At 40.1% G+C, this 21,671-nt stretch overlaps 1 protein-coding gene across 1 annotated transcript in view; it reads left to right on the top strand.

Moving 5' to 3' along the window:
- EYS (eyes shut homolog) overlaps positions 1-21,671 on the top strand; it is a 951,425-nt gene that overhangs the window by 519,259 nt on the left and 410,495 nt on the right. Inside the window, exons 30-31 of the mRNA XM_075497152.1 lie at positions 9,555-9,679; positions 19,823-19,947. Coding sequence (XP_075353267.1) covers positions 9,555-9,679; positions 19,823-19,947 — 250 coding nt within the window. The remainder of the gene's footprint in view (positions 1-9,554; positions 9,680-19,822; positions 19,948-21,671) is intronic.

Genomic DNA, 21,671 nt, shown 5'->3' with positions numbered 1-21,671 from the left:
TTCTGAGATTGCAAGGTTCTGGCAAGCTCCAAAGAGGCCTGGTCTCTGTCTTAATTACTGTAAATAGATTTAATTCTTGAGGTAGGGAAATCAATTGAGAATTTCAGTAGTTATGTAGAAATCATCTCTGGAAAAGCATGTATCTTTGTGGTGGGTTCATAGAATCATAGAATAGAATAAACACGGGGATTTCACTGGCAAACAGACTTGATTTGCGGAAAATTAAATTTGTTGCCAACTTAACGTAGAATAGGATGGTGAGAAACAAAGACAAAGACTAAAACACCTTCCCCTCCCCCCCACCCCCCCCTTTTTCCCAGGCTTAACTTCACTCCTTTGTTCCCGACTCCTCTACCTCCTTCTCCCTCCCCCCTTCCCCGAGTGGTGCAGGGGTAATGGGGAATTGGGGGTTGCAGTCATTCATTGTATAACCTGATGACAGTACTTCATGTACACATTCATTTTTGAGGCAACATTTTTTTTGACATGTGTATTAAGGCAATACAGATAATTTGTAGGTAGATGTGTAAAATAAGAAAAAAACCACATAGAACTTAGAGCAGTTAAGTTTGAAAGAAATAAAAAGATCTGAACGTTCAAAACTTTATAAACATCACACTGTAACTTGCAAATGAAATAGATTTCATTTTTCAAAGTAATGTTGGTAGGGTCAGGATTTTGGCTTGCTCTTGTATTTCTTGAGAAATAATAATTTCAGTTTAATAAAATAATGTTTGTCTTTTTTATTTTGTCTGTGAGTAATCCTACGTAAAAGGGCAAAAATGACGCATTGGCTTCCAGTAAATTGGAACTTACAGTCCAAAAGGTTGGCTGTTAGAGGGTGAAGTATGATAATGACTGCAAATTTATTTGGCACCATAGGTGAATTTTCCTAATAAATTTTTAAAGCTTTAAGAAATCATGTGGTAATGATATGTATGTTTAAAATGAATCAGTGGTCTTCCTCTTTTTTTCTTTGAAATTAAAAAGGTTCTTCAGAAGTTTGTTGTGTTAATACTGCTCAGGAAGGTCATGCCTTAGTAGTGCTAAGGTAAGGGTCATGTATTTCACAGGAAACATCTCTAATAATCCTGAAGGTGGTTGAATTATCTAGTTTTCCTTGCCCTTCCTTTTTTCCTTTCCAAGCTGGCATATGAGCATCGATTAAATGAATGATAAGGTCCATGTTTGATCGATTTTTCACTTTTTTAATTTAGAAGGTAAAACTTTCTATCACATTTGAAGTTGAGAATTATGGTTGAGATAATAGAGGTCTGATTCCAGTGGAAGTTAAAAAGGAAAAAGTTGCCTCGCAAATGTCAAGGCACCTTGTGGTCCAAGATGATTAAAACTAAACTGTTTGCTATATGAATCCCAAGGTGCTGCTATATCTCAGCTTCCATGACATTTAGCCAGTGACTTTTCATAGCTTGTTAATAATGTATAGCAATCCCAGTGTAAATTTGCAGTGACAGAGCTGGCCTGTTACAGTAGAGCAGTTAACTAGATTTATTTTGGACAGAAAATGCAGATTTGAAAAAGAAAAATATCATGACTAATATCAAAAGAGATTGCACATTTACAAGACTATTTTACTGAAGACAGTTGCTTGGGGGGGTGCTTTTCACAGTGATCTATTATTCTGTCCGAAGTCCTGATTACCTAACTGAGAGATATTAACACAACATTACCCCACTCATGAAGGTTAACACTCATGAAGAAAAATTGATGTCCCAAACAAATTTCATAGTGTGGATTGGTCCATAAAGTTCATTGATTTTACCAGGTAGAATGAGTCACATAGGCATGTAAAGGTTGCAGCATAAATGGTCTCTTCTAAGCATAATTGCTGTTAATCATTGCTCCCAGATAAACCTAATTAATAAACTTCTGTGTTGTAGAAACCATATTTTTCTGAACCTTATATCTCAGAGATATACAAATTATTCATAAGCTGTAAAAGGTTACAAGGCAGATGAAGAAAGAGAGGGAGAAAGGAGAAAAAGGGTACACATAAAAAATAGACTCAAAGAACAATGAGTTACAAAACAGACTCAAAGAGCGATGAGTTACAACAGGATATGAATTAGAGTTGTAGGGAAAAATTTGGCTGACATTTGGGTTCTTGCAGATTTTCTCTTGAGGCTGAAAGTTTACTCACATAGAAGAAATTTTACTGTGACTACAGCTATAATGGTCACAGATCAAAATCCTTCATTTAATTCTTTTAATAAATGATGAATTGATCACTTTTGAATTGTTTTAAATGTAGTATTTGGTGTAGTAGAAATGTATGCATGCCAGTAGCCCTTAGAATGCAGAATTAGCATGAAGTAAAACTTTGACAACAGTTACCGCTGCTGCTTTTTTACAGAGTTTTACATAGGACATCTTGGGCTTTTATTGAAAATGTCATCTAGGAGTTGAAGTTTCTTATTGATTTAGTCACTCTTGGAAACATGTCAGGAAAAAATACAGATATTTTGGCAACCCCAAAATTGTTATTGCAAAATTCTGATTAGGCTTGAATAACTCCACTTGTGCATAAAACACTTGAACAAGTCTGCAAAGTTTCCTTACCCCTTCTCTGATGCATCTTCCCAATACTGATATAAATATGGAATTTCCCATTTATGTAGAAGCAGTTGTATATTTTTTATTTGTTTAAATAACTGCAAGGTTTTTTTTTAAAAAAAACTTATGTACTTATATAACAAGCTAGCAAAATAGCTTCTTATTTAGCATAATTTTCAGGAGCAGAGCAATTGTGGGGATGTTTCAGATTTTTCTAGTTAATGTTTTCATTGATAATCATCTATACAAGAGACTATAGACAGTAGAGTTTATGCTGAAGTGTGAGGAACTCGGGAAATAAGCAGACATTCAGACAGATCGTTCCTCAGCTGTGTTCCGATTCATTAATAAATTCCTCTGCTGCTCTTTTAGTTTTAATCTCAAAAAAAAGATTGTTGCTTTGATGTGGAAACACTGATGTTCTGAGGTTCGATCTAAAAAGCTCTGGACTAATGGAAAAATAACCACTTTGTTCTCCCAGAGTAAGTTCTGTGAATTCATTACAGGAAGCGTGTGTTTCTACCATATTATTGATTGATAAATCATGATGTCCAACTTAAAAAAAAAACATTTAAGGTATCCATGTATTTTTTTTTATTTGGTAATTTTCCCTGCTGCATTTGCTATTTTAATTATTTTATTTGATATAATGAAGAGCAGGAGTGCAGACCTGGGATCAGTCTCATATGTGCAGCAGCTCCTGCATTAGGTTGTTAAATGTTATATATAAAGCAAGGATTGCTCTTATTACTATCAATTAGCCCATTTCTGATCCACTATATAGCCAGCCTTGGGATAGGATGTCTGCAACACTGTGAGACAGGGCTACTTAAATCAGGTAGGTAGCATTTTATCTGACCTTTGATAGATAAAATATCAATAATCTTACAATTTCCTGTAGTTCTGTAACTCTATCAATATTATAGTATTAAACGCTTAAATTGTGTTTTAAGATTACTAAATCTGTGAATGTTTCTTAGGGCCTGATTCATCTTTCCTAAATAGGTCAGCCAAGTGCATATAGGCAACACCCTATTAACTCCCCTGTCTTTCTGTATCTATACAACTCTCTTAGGTTAAAAGGTCAATTCTTCATTATATTAATGGGCAGCCCCTTAGACAGCTAAGCCCTCATCCTGAAGGAATCATCTTTCTTTTAGCCTGAACTGTGTAGCTAGGCCAGCTTCAAGCTTGCGACTTGCTTTTATACCGAGTGCATTACAGGCCCATTCTCCAGCCCCTTTCCTTCCTGTTCCCTGATTCTGTATAATGCCTCGCTCATGCAGTTTAAATGTCCTAGCTGCTTTTTGCAAAAAGACCTTCAGTGCATAACTATTCCCTCTACTATTACTGAATCAAAGTACCACAAAGCCCTGTGAGGCAAGAACAAAGAGCAGCTTCTATCAACCCATACTGAATCATAATGAAAACCATAATGAAAAGCACCTTAATAAAACTAGAATGCTGGACTGGACAAATCTTCCCAACATAACTCTGCTATTCAGGACCCAGACAGCAGAGATTTCTTACTGCTTTCCAATGACTGAATCTTCCCAGGTATCTGCAACCACCTGTGACATTAAGTACAAGTGAAAGGTACAAGCTTTTAAATTTTTTTGCCAACTAGCTCTATGAGCAAAACAGTCTTCAGTGTCATCAGGGCATAACGTGACAATCTCTTGTTACCTCAGCACTTTGGGGGATGGTGAGAGTGCAACGATCATGTCATGGAATCATCTAGTGATAACTAATGAATGTCTCAAACTGAACATCTCACTGGAAGCCAAATTTGAAAACTCAACTGTGATAGAGGCATAGCTTCTTTAGAAGAATAGGTCTGGAAGTATCTCTGCTTTATCACTCCCAACACCCTCCAGACATGTAGGGGTATAGGCAAGGAAGAGGAAGCCTAAGGTGGACTAGCACTAGTTACTGGAAAGACTGGAGAATGACACTGAGGATGAGGAAATTCGTCTTCTATAAGCACAGACAGTCTTCGTCCCAGAGCTGTTGCTTTTTAGACTTTTAGATGAAAGGGGCATGAAAATAGTCATGGCCCTAATGCAGCATCATTAGGGCACTAGCTCTTCATACCTCCAGATGAGCAGTGCCATGGCAACTTCATCACTCAAAGGGCAGGGCCTGACCCTTCTATTCTTTCTGTTTCTTGACGGCTTTTTCATTTTGTCCCAAAAATATTATTTTAAAACCCACACTTTACTTTTTAAACTTTACTTCCCTTTTCTGTTTCTTGAGTGACTCTCTTGTGTTCTAAGACCACGGGTGTTTGGATCTTTGTTCAGCCTGTATTTCTCTACCCTAAGTGTTCCCAGCCTCTTGTTCTGTTAGTATTCCTGCTGTCTCTCAAATCACAGAATCACAGAATCATATAGGTTGGAAAAGACCTTTAAGATCATCGAGTCCAACCGTAAATGTCTCGTCTGATCTCTCTCAACACTTATATTCAGTAAAATAATTCTTGATGAGCAAACTCATGTCTTACTCATTATCTGTCTTTTCTGTGTTGATATCAGCCAATAGCCTAAAGGGCAAACATAAAGAGGAAGCACCTTTAAAATGATCAGTGGACCTTGCTCCTGATTTAGGAATTTTGGCTTGGAAGTGCCTAAGATGTTATAGTTACACTTCAGGATCATTTTGATTCACAGGTTTCCTAGACGGCTTGGGATTAATTTAGATATAGGTCTTACCAGATGGGTGGTGAAACTTCACTGATTCTAAACCTGTGTATATATTTAAGAGGCAGTTTAGACATTTAGAGGCATGTATGCCTCTTCCTTTCACTTCTGTTCTTCATTGTGCTACTTAATATAGGTGCTGTTGAAACAGTGTTTGTCATAACCAGGTCAATGCCCATTATCTTCCTACAGGACCTTCAAGGTCATCTTAATAAACTCCTGCATTCATTGTAGAAGACAGAGTTTCCATTCCAGCTGAGATTAATGGGGAGTGAGGAAAGATTGCAAAATTGAGTTTGCAAGTCTCATTACATCACAATTTGAAGTTAATGTCAGATGCAGGTTGAAAACTGCGAAGAACTGGCTCCTACAGATACATAGGAGATTTAATGGTGACTAGTTGGCCATGTTTTTCTGGAAGAAGGAAATGAACTGTTGTCTTCTACACCACACTAATCCTCAGCTAAGCATTTTGCTGAGATGCTTATTCCCATCTCTGTTCTTTACTGCAGTGTAAAAGTACTAAAGTTACATTCTTCTGTTTCAACTCCATCAAATTCAATAGAATCTTTTCAGTCTTTTGTTCAGCTGTTGCATTGGCATATGCCCAAATTAAGGTGATCACTCCTGATAATGATTGATACAAAGGTACAAAAGAAAAGGGACTATATTTGCATGACGTTATCTCAGCATTTTATATGAGAAAAAAGCTGTAGAGAATGATAGAAAAGAGGAAGGTCTTTGCCGTCATCCCTATGAACTGGTCATAATTGAATTGTGAATGCATTATTCTTACAGAAAATGAGCAGTATTTTTTTGCTATCTTTCAGTACTGAACTATTGATCTTATGTTGATACCTTTGTAAGTTTAAAAGCTCAGCCTTAACAGTGTATTAGCTTTCTTTATCAGATAAGCTCTAAGAGTTATTTGCTGCTAAACCTAGATATGCATTTACTTATAAAGGCATAAATTATTTTTTATTAAATGGTAATCAATGTACAAGATTTGCACTGGTCATACCTTGGTATGAAAGCTATCTAAAGGCCCGTTTTTCTTTTGCAGAATGGTCGTATCCCAAGTACCACATACAAATGTGTTCCAAAGTATTTGAGTTAGGTTTAATGCCGTTTATAGCACAAGAACTGTTTTCCATATCAACTTACACTTTCTAATGTCAGTTGTATTTAAAATCTGTTGTTAATGTCCTTCCTAATGCTCAAAAAGAACTGACAAAAGGGAGGTAAGAACGTGGAGAGGCAGAACAGAAATATAGATTTATAAAAAAAGGAGTAAGAATAAAGAAAGGTGAGAGCGAGCAAAAACTTAAGAAATTATTGAAGTGCTTGTCACATCCTACGAAGTGTTAACTTCATTAACACTTTTAATAAAGCATACAATTTATTGCAATTTGGGAAAGCTGCTGACATTAAGGTGTTGTTTTATGACTTGCAAACACTTACCAGTAACATGTTTACTGCTAGTTGCTTCATAATTGCTCAGAATTGTTAATAGAGCGCCTGCCTCTGCAGTCATGAAGCATCATTTATATCTAATTATGCTATCTGAACACAAGCAAACTGAACACTGTGCTATTGTAGCATTTACAAAAAATGAAACACATCAGTATGTGAAATACTTGCAATATTCTTAAATATTCTTTAAGTTGAGTGATTGTCTGACTTAGGAAAAAGGGTACCTTGTGCAAATTGATGCATGTGGGATTTGATTTACTGGATATCTAAGTGCTTTCATGGGTTTATGTTTTCCACCTAAATTTCAATTTGAAGGCAAAGTCATATTTTTTATAACTTTTCTTTTTTGGTGGTGCCACCATCTCTCCATATGGTATTATACACTTAATAAATGTTTGGAAAGTTTTCAGTACAAAGTAGATTATTTTACCAAACATTTATACATTTACATGTATATATATCTATTTAATGTTACAGCTCCATTTTTCTACCTTAGTGTGTACAGAGTTAGGCTCATGGCTATATAGTTTGTGTCTCTGAGGTCTCAAGGCTTTGTAGAGCCTTGAATCTCTGAAGTCTCAAGCCTTGCTGATTAGAAAAGCATCCAAAGCCCATCCGAGCTGTATCCTGTGATATGAAGCTGATTCCATTCTATTGATTCTCTCGATGGGAGTTACATCAGCCTGCTCCACTAGTCATTCTTGCTCCAACTAGTTATGACCACAGTAACTCTGTAAACTGTTCTTGGTTGGGTTCTACTCTTCAGCAAGTATACACATCACATATAAAAATGTCCCCACTTGAAGCTGCCAACAGGAGAGTTCTTAAAAAGGACCTTTAAGCTTTTCTTCAATGTTTGAGTTTTACAGACTAAAATATCGAGCTCACTCACCTTAGATACACATAGGTATAGTTATTCTGTCCAGAATTTTTGCAAAATACATGTATATTTCTTCAAGTTTATGTTGTAACCACTTTTTTTTTTTTTAAGTGAAATGCCTATAAGCACACCAAAGTATAAATGGATTTTAAACTGTCCCAGTATTCCCTGTGTCTAGTTGCCTTTTTTTCCAGTAGAATATTCTTTCCATTATTTTATAGGCGTTAATCCTTCTGGTCCTTCTTTCCAAATCTGGGAGAAGTCAATCCCTTTGATTTTTTTTTTCCTTTTCTTTTCTTTTAATAAGCTATGTAGCCAATGGAAAGACATAGGGTATCTGCAGAGAATGATTTAAGCTTTCAGTGAACAGAATCATCCTCTGCACCCCTTATTCCACTGACCATAGGAGAATCCTAGGTTTATTACAGTTAGATGTGTGAGGTTACGTGGGATGAATCTGGTTCTAAATCCTAGGCTTTGATGTTTGCCAATAGGATGAAAGGCCAAACTATATCTTCTCAGTAGATTTTTCGTAATGTTTTGTGGCCAAAGAGCTATACAGGTGGCCTTACGGCTCACTCATTAAGCCTTATCCATGGTTTTTCTCTCACACATTAGAATCAGATATTTGAAAAATAGTGGTGTGTGCATCAGTTCGTACATTTTCCAAGCAGTATGCCATTGCTGTCATTTGTAGTTGATTTAGACTTTGGAAAATCTCTTCTGCTGTCATTGTCTTGGTAGATTCCAAATTCCCATTACCAGAGTGGACTCTGTATAAAATGAAACAAATATGTTCTAATAGTCAAGGCAGAAGTAAACCAAAACATAATTACCGATACATAGTGTAATGATCCTTCAGGAAGCGTTACACATACCTGTTCCATGGTCCATCCTCCTCCTCTTTTTCTTCAGGATCTGGAAAGCTAAGGTAGACTCTGCAGATACTTCATTCTAATGATGTGATTTGTATTCACACAATGGAGCACCTTGAGGAGTAGGTGACATAAGTATTCTAATTTATTCAAAGGCAATTTGTTAATGTACTCATCTTCCTCTAAGTGGAGCATAAAGTTTTATGGTCTTCATTAGAGCCAAGACAACATACAAGATGTGCACCACCTAATTGCTAACAGGAGTTTTTGAATACACTGGCTCATGTGAAATATATCCACATACAACTCATCATAAAAGAGTAAATGTTGTAAATACCGTTATGGGGCTCTGTTTTGCAGAATGTATTTGGGTATATCTGTAAAGCTGTGTGTATGTATGCAAGGATGTGTCTCAATAATGAGACTAGTAAGATTTCTGAGCTTCATTAGAGATCTTGTGAGTCTATTTGGGTCAGTTGTATAGTTATGTGTTGAAATCATATGGAAATATTTTGGTATTAATGATCACAAAGGATTTACAATCAGAAAAATACCGAAGAGTTTTCTCAAGATGACTAATATTTGATAACTAGAATGATAATGAAAGTATGGTCCCTGACGGTTAGCTTTTATGCTGTAGTTACAGCATAAAATGGTGCAACATTTCTCAACAAGCAGCTTTCCGAACATAGACTGCAGTTACTTAGCTAAATAAACTATTTTAGTAGACAAACAGTCTCCCAAGAGTACATTAAGAAAGGTTTGTACTCACCTTGCTAGAACCAGTAAACTGTAATTGAGACTGTTAGGTTTGATTATGATCCAGATGTGAAATCTGTGGATGCGTTTTGCTGTCATAAATCCCCTAAAAGATCACCATGGATTACAATGTGAAACTTGGAAGAGTTCCAGTAAAATACTCCTTAAAACAGAAAGGAATATATGAGATTGTGTCTGTTAATGCACATACTTTATACAAATTGTTTCCTCACAAAGTATATTTTATATGATGGTTATGCATACTATAACACTTTGGAATGTTGTTTGCTTCAGGTGTCTTGCTGGATTTTCTGGACAGTTTTGTGAAATAGAAGTTAATGAGTGTAATTCATCACCTTGTCTACATGGCTCAACCTGTGAAGATCATATCAATGGATACACTTGTAAATGTCAACAAGGTAACTGACGTCTGACAGAACAATCTTAAACAATGATAGTTTTGAATTACCAGTGTTACTACTGAGAAAATTGGTAAATTATATCAGGCTCTTTGTTTATATATAACCTATAAAGTACAAAAATATTAACTATCTCTGTGACAAGCTTTTTGAATGAAATCTAAAGAGAATTAAGTTAATTCTTATTGAATTTTTAGAGTCTAATAAGCATGTTAGAAAGACTTAAAACTAAAGCCAGCTCATTAAGTGAGTCTGGAGAATTATCTAGAGCTAGGTTTATTATGTATGATCTTTACTAATGTAACTTACTGACCAAGCAGTCAAGTAGGCACTGTATAGCGACTAGATAATTTAACTAGCTGCAGAAGAAGATTGACTGAAAAGAAATTCTGAATATTTTAACTAACATTTATTATTATTGTTGTTTTTATTGTTGTTGTTGTCACACTTACCCATGCTTAGGTCTGCTGGCTGGGGTGAAAAATTTTCTGAACACTTATAAATAGAATGAAAACAAGCACTTTCTAGAAAAAGTGGGAGCTGCTTTCTTATGCTAACATAGATCAACTTAAACAGGTCTTGTGACTTAGGAAAGTATAAGGGGTTTAGTATTTATACAAAAACAAAGGTCACAATTAGTCTGTATTGTCACTCAATCACAAATTTAATCTGTTCAGGACTACTTACTGTCTCCTGTCATGTCTATTAATAAAGAGCCTTTTGTCAACATAAGTAGGGTATAAATAACTGCCTTGAAGCATACTGCTCCATAATTCAGTTACTCTTAATTTAAGAATTATACTAGTACATACCTCCTGAAACTTTAGTTTTTCAGCTTAACTCTATTGTTTCCTATTGTACTGACCTTCACTGCTGAATACTTTCTTTGATGGTAATGATCCAAGATTTCTTAGTGATTATTTTAGAGATTATTTAGATATATTCTGGAAGATAAATATTCTATTCACCCATGATATCTTCATACATCTGATCTGTTTATTCTCTTTGTAATGAGGTATGTTTGCCTTGTTGGCTTCCATTTACAAGCAATAAGATCTTGCTAAGCTCTCCTGAAGTCAAGTGACGTATACGTATTACACAAAAATTTTTTGCAGTCTTTCTAGCAATCTGTTCATGTAATTTTTACATAGATTTATATCCATGCTTGTTCTTCATTAAAAAGAAAACACATAATGAATTGAGTATCATAAGCAGCTGGGAGAAGCCTCACGATCGCTAGCCCTTGTTCTTGTGGGGAACTTCAACCTACCGGATGTCTGCTGGAAACACAGTACAGCAGAGAGGAAACAGTCTAGGAGGTTCCTGGAGTGTGTGGCAGATAACTTCCTGACACAGCTGGTGAGTGAGCCAACTAGGGAAGGTGCCCCGCTGGACCTCTTGTTCACGAACAGAGAAGAACTTGTAAGCCATGTGATGGTTGGAGGCCATCTTGGGCAGAGTGATCATGAAAGGGTAGAGTTTTTGATACTTGGAGAAGTGGCGAGGGGGGTCAGCAAAACTGTCGCCTTAGACTTCCAGAGGGCAGACTTCGACCTGTTTAGGAGACTGGTCGAGAGAGTCCCCTGGGAGGCAGCCCTAAAGGGCAAAGGAGTCCAGGAAGGCTGGACATTCTTTAAGGAGGAAGTCCTAAAGGCACAAGAGCGGGCTGTCCCCAGGTGCCGAAGAACGAGCCGGCAGGGAAGAAGTCCGGCCTGGCTGACTAGAGAGCTCTGGCTCGAACTCAGGAAAAAGAGGAGAGTCTACGACCTCTGGAAGAAGGGGTGGGCAACTCAGGAGGACTACAAAGGTGTAGCGAGGTTGTACAGGGAGAAAATTAGAAGGGCCGAAGCCGAGCTAGAGCTCAATCTGGCTAGTGCCATAAAAGACAACCAAAAATACTTCTTCAAATACATTAGCAACAAAAGGAGAGCTAAGGAAAATCTCCAGCCTCTGTTAAACGGGGGAGGGAACACAGTGACCAAGGATGAGGAAAAGGCTGAGGTACTTAATGCCTTTTTTGCCTCAGTCTTTAATAGTAGGGCCAATTGTTCTCTGGTTACCCAGCCCCACCGAGTCAGAGGATACGGACGGGGACCAGAATGGAGCCCCCATAATCCAGGGGGGAAATGGTTAGTGACCTGCTACACCACTTAGACACTCACAAGTCTATGGGGCCTGATGAGATCCACCCAAGAGTACTGAAGGAACTGGCAGAAGTGCTCACCAAGCCCCTTTCCATCATTTACCAGCAGTCCTGGCTAACTGGGGAGGTCCCTGCTGACTGGAGGTTAGCAAATGTGACAGCCATCTACAAGAAGGGCCGGAAGGAGGACCCAGGGAACTACAGGCCTGTCAGCCTGACCTCGGTACTGGGAAAGCTGATGGAGCAGATCATCCTGAGTGCCATCACACGGCATGTAGAGAATAACCAAGGGATCAAGCCCAGCCAGCATGGGTTCAGGAAAGGCAGGTCCTGCTTGACCAACCTAATCTCTTTCTACGATAAGGCGACCTGCCTAACAGATGAGGGAGAGACTGTGCGTGTTGTCTATTTAGACTTCAGTAAAGCCTTTGACACTGTTTCCCACAGCATTCACCTGGAGAAACTGGCTGCTCATGGCTTGGATGGGTGTACTCTTCGCTGGGTGAAGAACTGGCTGGATGGCCAGGCCCAAAGAGTGGTGGTGAATGGAGTTAAATCCAGTTGGTGGCTGGTCACAAGTGGTGTCCCCCAGGGCTCTGTGTTGGGGCCAGTCCTGTTTAATATCTTTATCAATGATCTGGATGAAGGGATCAAGTGCACCGTCAGTAAGTTTGCAGATGACATCAAGTTGTGCAGGAGTGTTGATCTGCTTGAGGGGAGGAAGGCTCTACAGAAGGACCTGGACAGGCTGGATCAGTGGGCTGGGGCCAATTGTATGAGGTTCAACAAGGCCAAGAGCAAGGTCCTGCACTTGGGCCACAGCAACCCCATGCAACGCTACAGGCTTGGGGAAGAGTGGCTGGAAAGCTGCCAGGCAGAAAAGGACCTGGGAGTGTTGGTTGACAGCCACCTGAACGTGAGCCAGCAGTGTGCCCAGGTGGCCCAAGAAGGCCAACAGCATCCTGGCTTGTATCAGGAATAGTGTGGCCAGCAGGACTAGGGAAGTGATTGTGCCCCTGTACTCGGCACTGGTGAGGCCGCATGTGGAATGCTGTATTCAGTTTTGGGCCCCTCACTACAAGAGAGACATTGAGGTGCTGGAGGGTGTCCAGAGAAGGGCAACGAAGCTGGTGAAGGGTCTGGAGCACAAGTCTTGTGAGGAGCAGCTGAGGGAGCTGGGGTTGTTTAGCCTGGAGAAAAGGAGGCTGAGGGGAGACCTTCTCACTCTCTACAACTACCTGAAAGGAGGTTGTAGAGAGGTGGGGGTCAGTCTCTTCTCCCAGGTAACAAGTGATAGGATGAGAGGAAACAGCCTCAAGTTGCGCCAGGGGAGGTTTAGACTGGATCTTAGGAAATTTTACTTCACTGAAAGGGTTGTCAAGCATTGGAACAGGCTGCCCAGGGAAGTGGTTGAGTCACCATCCCTGAAGGTATTTAAAAGACGTTTGGATGAGGTGCTTAGGGACATGGTATAGTGGTGGTCTTGGTAGTGTTACGTTTACAGTTGGACTCGATGATCTTAAAGGTCTTTTCCAACCTGTGCGATCCTGTGATTCTGTGATTAATAAAATAAAATGAAGTTGCCGGGGGATGGGAACCTCAATCCATCCCACTCCTACCAGTTTGATGCCAGTGCCCACAGTAGATGCCCAGAGCCTGGAGAAGGATCACAGGTCAGCAGGAGAGCACCTGAAAAGCAGCACAAAGGAATTCCAGCCACTCCAGCCAGGAAGTCAGCTTCATCAGGGGCCCAACTTAAATGCTGCTATGCAAATGCAGGTAGCATGGAGAATAAACAAGAGGAGTTAGAGATGTGCGCACGCCTGCAGGGCTGTGATCTTATTGGCATCATGGATGTGTGGTAGGATGGCTCCTATGACTGGAGTGTTGGAAAGGAAGGATATAGACTCTTCAGGAAGGACAGGCAGGGGAAACAAGGAGGGGGTGTTGCCCATTATGTCAATGGCCAGCTGGAGTGCGTGGACCTCCACCTGGGTATGGATGAGGAGCCAACCAAGAGCTTATGGGTCAGGATTAAAGGGAGGGCAGAGACAGCTGACATTATACTGGGGGTCTGCTGCAGGCCACCAGACCAGGAAGACCAAGTGGATGAGGCCCTCTATAGACAGATAGGAGCAGCCTCGTGTTCACAAGCCGTGGTCCTCATGGGGGACTTCAACCACCCCGATATCTGTTGGAGGGACAACACAGCAGGGCATAAGCAAGCCGTGAGGTTCCTGAAATGTGTTGATGATAACTTCCTTCTCCAAGTGATAGAGGAGCCAACGAGGAGACATGCTATTCTGGAGCGTGTTCTCACCAACAAAGAGGGGCTGGTGGGGAAAGTGAATCTCAAGGGCAGCCTTGGCTGTAGTGACCATGAAATGGTGGAGTTCAATATCCTTAGGGCACCAAGGAGGGCGCACAGCAAGCTCAATACCCTGGACTTCAGGAGAGCAGGCTTTGGCCTGTTCAGGGATCTGCTTGGTAGGGTACCATGGGATACATCCCTAGAGGGAAGAGGGGCCCAGGAAAGCTGGTTAATATTCAAGGATCACCTGCTCCAAGCTCAGGAGTGATGCATCCCAACAAAGAGGAAGTCACGCAAAAACACCAGGGAGCCTGCATGGATGAACAAGGAGCTCCTGGACAAACTCAGACACAAAAAGGAAGCCTACAGAGGGTAGAAACAAGGACAGGTAAGCTGGGAGGAATACAGAGAAATTGTCCAAGCAGCCAGGGATCAGGTTAGGAAAGCTAAAGCCCTGATAGAATTAAATCTGACCAGGGATGTCAAGGGCAACAAGAAAAGCTTCTGTAGGTACATCAGTGATAAAAGGAAGACTAGGGAAAATGTGGGCCCTCTCTGGAAGGAAACTGCAGACCTGGTTACCTGGGATATGGAGAAGGCTGAGGTACTCAACAACTTTTTTGCCTGAGTCTTCACCGGCAAGTGCTCAAGCCACACCACCCAAGTTGCAGAAGGCAAAGGCAGGGACTGGGAGAATGAAGAACCGCCCACTGTAGGAGAAGATCAGGTTCGAGACCATCTAAGGAACCTGAAAGTGCACAAGTCCATGGGACTTGATGAGATGCATCCGCGGGTCCTAAGGGAACTGGCAGATGAAGTTGCTAAGCCACTATCCATCATATTTGGGAAGTCATGGCAGTGCGGCGAAGTTCCCACTGACTGGAAAAGGGGAAACATAACCCCCATTTTTAAAATGGGAAAAAAGGAACACCCGGGGAACTACAGACCAGTCAGTCTCACCTCAGTTCCTGGGAAGATCATGGAGCAGATCCTCCTGGAAACTATGCTAAGGCACATGGAAAATAAGGAGGTGATTGGTGACAGCCAACATGGCTTCACTAAGGGCAAATTGTGCCTGACAAATTTGGTGGCCTTCTATGATGGGGTTACAGCATTGGTGGATAAGATAAGAGAAGAGCAACTTATGTCATCTACCTGGACTTATGCAAAGCATTTGACACTGTTCTGCATGACATCCTTGTCTCTAAATTGGAGAGACATGGATTTGACAGATGCACCACTTGCTGGATAAGGAGTTGGCTGGATGGTCGCACTCAAAGAGTTGTGGTCAACGGCTTGATGTCTAAGCGGAGACCAGTGACAAGGGGCAATCCTCAGAGGTCAGTATTGGGACCGGCACTGTTTAACATCTTTGTCGATGACATAGACAGTGGGACTGAGTGCACCCTCAGCAAGTTTGCTGATGACACCAAGCCACGTGGTGCAGTCGACACGCTGGAGGGAAGGGGTGCCATCCAGAGGGACCTTGACAGGCTTGAGATTTGGGCCCGTGCCAACCTCATGAAGTTCAGCAAGGCCAAGTGCAAGGTCCTGCACATGGGTCAGGGCAATCCCAAGCACAAATACAGGCTGGGTGGAGAATGGATTGAGAGAAGCCTTGAGGAGAAGGACTTGGGGGTGTTGGTTGATGAGAAGCTCAACACGACCCAGCAGTGTGCACTTCCAGCCCAGAAAGCCAACCGTATCCTGGGCTGCATCAAAAGAAGCATGACCAGCAGGTCGAGGGAGGTGAATCTAGGTGATTCCTACAAGGGCATGTAGTGATAGGACAAGGGGTAATGGGTTTAAACTGAAAGAGGGTAGATTTAGATTAGATATAAGGAAGAAATTCTTCACTATGAGGGTGGTGAGGCACTGGAACAGGTTGCTGTCGTGGTTTAGCTTCAGTTGGCAACTAAGCACCACGCAGCCGCTCGCTCACTCTCCCCCCGTCCCTCGTGGGATGGGGGAGAGAATCGGAAGAGCAAAAATAGGAAAACTCATGGGTTGAGATAAGAACAGTTTAATAACTGGGAAAAAGAGGAAAGAAAAAAATATATAAAATAATAATAATAATAATAAATTGTAAAGAAAAGGAAAACACCAAAAGAGAGAGAGAAGAACAAATCGGGGGGGGGGGGGGAAGTGATGCAACCACTCACCACCTGTCAACTGACGCCCAGCCAGTCCCCGAGCAGCGATCGCTACTTCCCAGCCAACTCCCCCCAGTTTATATACTCATATGGTATGGAATAGCCCTTTGGCCAGTTTGGATCAGCTATCTTGGCTGTGCCCCCTCCCAGCTTCTTGTGCACCTGGCAGAGCATGGGAAGCTGAAAAGTCCTGGACTAGTGTAAACATTACTTAGCAACAACTAAAACATCAGTGTGTTATCAACATTATTCTCATCCTGAATCTAAAACAGAGCACTATACCAGCTACTTGGAAGAAAATTAACTCTATCCCAGCTGAAAACAGGACAGTTGCCCAGAGAAGCTGTGGATGCCCCACCCCTGGAAGTATTCAAGGCTAAGTTGGATGGGGCTTTGAGCAACCTGGTCTAGTGGAAGGCGTCCCTGCCCATGGCTGGGGGGTTGGAACTAGATGATCTTTAAGGTCCCTTCCAACCCAAACCATTCTATGATTCTACGAAAATCAGATTTTATTTTACATATTTTTTTCATTCTGAAGGGTCCCTAGTGCAATTTACAAAACTATACCTAACAGATTTTTTTTTTAAAAAAAGTATGCAAGATATGGAAGCAAGAGTGTCTGTGTGTCTGTGTGCTTGTGCGTGTAATGAGAGTCAATATGGACAGTTTATTCATTTGTTTAATGAGTACTGAGGAATGATACTCTAATACATAAGACTTAAATGGAAGTATCTTTGGCTTACTAGATCCTAATTAATTTTAGGCCTAACTTGCTGCCAGGTTAATATTGTTATAGCAACTTTTTTTTATGTCTAAGAGATACTCAATAATCCAGGAAGACACTATACTCCTGATGTATGAACCACTGAGTGAAAAATTTCTGGACTTTGCCATACAGAAGGTCAGAATTCATGATCACAACGGTCACTTCTGATCTTAAAAGGCTGAGTCATGACCTATCTTCAGTACTATATATCTTTTTTCCTCTCAACACAGTTACACAATGGAAATTCCACAGGGCTAAAACTGTATGCCTCCTCACTCTTCGTGGTAGTGCATATGGCCATATACCACTTCACCAATACAAATGACTTAAAAACTTAAAAGATACATTTTTTTATCATTACAATGCCTCACAGAGAATATATTGTTGAGTTCAAAATTTTTCTCTGTTTTTAAAGGTAGTAATACTTTAAATATATTTTAATATAGATATTTAAAAATTGCTTGCCAGCCAAGGACTGTCTGTAACTGCTGTCTCTATGCAAATGTACATAGAAATGCTTGATATAAGTAGAAGAGGCTTCTCTGGGGCCTTGGAACTCACTCCCGCTGCTAACATGTTTTAAACACCTTCCAACCCAAGTGTAAACTGCCCTTCTTTTATATTTCTTTTAATAATAGCATTCGTTAGTAGGGGTGAAAGATCTTTACATTTCCCCACCAGGAAAAGACACAGTGAAGGAACCACATGCATTAGGTATATGCATCATGGCTACATATCTTGTTTTTTTTTAATTAATGTTATATTTTCAAATGTTATTTGAGTCTCTGAGACAGCTGAAGACATGAGAAGGTTACAACTCAGAAAAGGAGTGAATCTGGAGAGGCAGGGGAACCTTTGGGAGGAATAGCTTTTTGGAAAGTTGAACAACTGAAGAAAGGGATTAGAAGATAAAGAAAAAATATCTTCCAGAGACAGAAAATAGAAATGCTTGAAACAAATTTGCTTTTGTTGCAGGCTGCTACTTTTCACATGTGATAGGTCTTGGATTTCTCTGCTAACCTTCACCTAAAGAAATATGGAGATGGGATTGAGCATTTTTGGGTCTGTAAAGGCAACTATTGGAAAGAACTTTCCACAAGGCAGAAAGTCTGAGATACCCAGCAACAAATCCACAGTTGTAATTTAATGGAATGGAAAAGGGATAATGGCAAGACAGAATTAGGAACAAGGCACATTACAGCTTTCCAAAAACCTCCAGTGAACAAAATGAAGTGTGTGGTGACAGCATGTGATACCAGAAAGGGGAAATTATTTTGCTCTGACGAATCTGTTCTGTAATGAATCCTGAATTTTGTCAGCTATTGTCCCAGTAGCAGGCCTCGTACCCTTAGGATAATAGATGCATGTTCAGGATCTGTGGCTGCAGCTGCAGGCTGTTCAGGTGCAGAAGCAGCACAGAGAGATGTAAACTGTATTCTAACAGCATCTCAGACAGCTCAAAAGCAACAACAGCAGCCGTTGGAACTAATAGCAGCCTCACAGCTGAGGTCTTTAGCTGAGGCAGGCTGCACTTCTATCAGGGCAGCTAAAGCAGGACTGGAATGTAACTGGTGGGTCCATTTGACACATGCTCTGAGACAAATGCAGGACAGGGGCAACTAGATTTGTATCAGCGGAAGACTGCTGGGGTTTTTTGGGCTGTGGGAGTTTGTTTGTTTGTTTGTTTGTTTGTAAATGGGAAAATTTAATTGGAGAAATAACAAATCTGTAGTGGGTGATGGGAGTATCATGGCAGAAGGTCTGGTGTTCTTCAATAGCTAGCCACATTTTACAAAATTCTGACTTTGTATTTACCAAGCAAATGGGCTGCTTCCAGTTCAGCTTAGCCTCTGAGGAGCAAGTTCAAGACAGGCTCAAATTACATAATCTAAAACCCAGCTTCCAGATCAGTTTTTGGCCTCTAATTTATGGGTGTACTTAGTTGTAAAGGAGATTTTTATAAGAAATGTGTATTAACAAAAATGCCAGTAATCTGAGTAGTGAAGTATAAGAAGATGCTATTCTGATGGTATTAAAAAAACCCAAACCTGTATTTGCTCAGAAATTGTCCTCCACATTGATCTGGTACAGTAATGTCTCAGAGTTTCTCTTTTAAACTTTTTCCCTTTATTTTATTGTGTGTAACTGTGACTGTTCATCTATCTAAACCTCCAGTTTTCCTTCCCCAGTGTGGCAATAATGCACAAATTTAATGAAGAGGATAAAAAGGTCAAAAATTAAGATAGGAAATTCTGTACTCTTTCAGTTTAAATTTTGGAAAAAATAGGGCTTTGGTTGCACTATGCAGATCTGGAATGAGATAAGAGGTTTTCAGGGAGCATTTAACCCTTGCCAGTTCTTATCCACAAGAGAGATGACAGTACAGATAGTTCTGTAGGTAAAGGGCAACCCATCAAGTCAGTTAATTCAGTAATGAAAGAATATATTCAGGTTTTACTCTTATTTGCTTACTTACATCTCTACAGAAATACAAGTCAGCAAATACTAGCTTCCCTAACAGATGTTCAGTAAAGTATAACTGTAAAGTCCATATAGTTTGGGTTGTGTTTGTTTATTGTTCAACTATTCTTTTTTCTGCTTTGAGAAACAACAGCCCAAAACAGTTCATACTCATCCTGTACTATGTATTTATATATATGTGAGGATTGATTATAGTTACCTATAGCTTTTTTTGATTGACACTCAATAAATGGATTTAGATTTTAATGGGTCTTGGTTTTGGTGTTTGGTTTGGTTTTTTTTCTGACAGGATGGGAAGGCCTTCATTGTGAGTTGGATGTTGATGAGTGCATATCCAACCCCTGCATACATGGCATCTGTGTTCAGAAGGACCCCAGCTTTGGTTATTCCTGTTTTTGCAAGCCTGGATTTGTGGTGAGATGCTGACAGTCTTTCTCCTCCTTCCCTTAACCTGACTATTTGTTGGTGCACAGAAAATACTGTATGTAATTCCTTTCCTTTTTAACCTCACTCAGATAAAACCCAGCCTTGCTGAAAAATACAATATTTTAGTAACTGTTCTTTGTTTATTTTGTTTGTTTGTTTTAATAGCAGGAGCTCTAGTATTCCAGAGAAATAGTTACCTAATAACCACAAAAAGCAGAAAAGTGTGAGTGTATATAATGGCTTTGTCAGTCATCAGAGTACATTAGTATTTTTAAACACTAATTAATTTTTTTTTTACATACCAATTAATATTTTTATTTTACATACCAATTAATATTTTTACATACTAAGATAACTCATCCTTGCAACTATTGCATACAGACAGATATTTTGAAAACAAGTTCCCTGAAACAAAATCAACAATTCCTTTGAATACTTGACCCTGTGGGCTTTGGTCCTATGTTTTATTCTCTCTGTTTAACATACCAAAAGAATCCTTTGACAGTGGCTAAATGCCAATGCTGTATTCATCTAAGGTTGAAATTTCCATGCTGCCACCACCTTTTTATGCCAGTTCTTTATGTAGTTGAAGACATGCAGTTGGTACCTACAATTTGAGCTCGTGCTTTACGTCATCACACTTCAGGTTTAACTTAATAGTATCATTTAATAGTTTGGGGTTAGTAAGAAGGAGAGGAAGGAGTGCATGGTTTTTTAAATTTTTTTTCGTACTTCAGTAATTCTTATCTCTACAACTCCAAGCTTGAAATTGTTATTTGAATGCCTTTTCTTTATAAATGATGACAGTGATGCTTATTTTAATATCTGTGCACCATTTATTTGGTGTATTTACATCTGTAAAATAGAAGGAAGAGATTATTGCAAGTAAGATTCAGATTTACCTTCATAGATTCTGTGCAACCAAGTCAAGAAAGAAATGAGTAACTTTTCAGGTATTCGCCAGTTTCAGGGCTTCTTTTCACAGCAGAAGATTCTCATTTACAGTCAACAAAGGAAAAACTAACCAAGCAATAAAATGGAAAAAAAAGTTTTTCTAAAAAGTGAAAAAAACTCTGTCTTCAGTTCTTGCCAGGCACCATATTAATCTCTGTCCCATGCCCATTCTCTCAAGGGGATCCTCAGTACAGCTGGGGATGCTAGCACATGTCAAGGAGCACAAGTGTCAAGCGGGCTGCTCCACAAGGGAAGGCAGGCCAGGAGCCAAGGATAGCAGCGAGGTAGGCAGGGGCATTACCTTACAGGCAAGGTGCAGAGTACCACAGTACCCACACAAGGACAGCAAAGCAAGACCAGTGATGGTGGTAACCATCCAAAAAGTTCTTCCAAAAGTCCAGGTACTGCCAGGCAAGTCCATGATCACATGGCAGATCTAAGGTTAAGCCAGGAATTCAAGGCAGCAAGGCAAGGTCAGGATCAACAAAGTACTGGGCTTACTATAGCAGGCTTTAGCTTTATTGTAAGCTCAGTCAAAGATCAAGGGCAAGGGCCTGAGCTTAAATGCGGCTTCTGAGCTCAGGTATGAATGCCCCAGATGAGACATCTCAAACATCTTTTCACAGCTTAGCTCTTTTCACCGCAGGCTGATCTGAGGTTGCACAGCTGCACTGTATCAGAGCTGACCTTGAGCACAGGGAAATAAACCTGTGGGTGTGAAGGAAAAGTTTGCAGAGATGGATTGCAGAAAATTATGA

This window comes from Mycteria americana, chromosome 3, assembly GCF_035582795.1.
Source record: "Mycteria americana isolate JAX WOST 10 ecotype Jacksonville Zoo and Gardens chromosome 3, USCA_MyAme_1.0, whole genome shotgun sequence".
Lineage (NCBI taxonomy): Eukaryota > Metazoa > Chordata > Aves > Ciconiiformes > Ciconiidae > Mycteria > Mycteria americana.
This window is presented reverse-complemented; position numbering and strand designations above follow the sequence as displayed.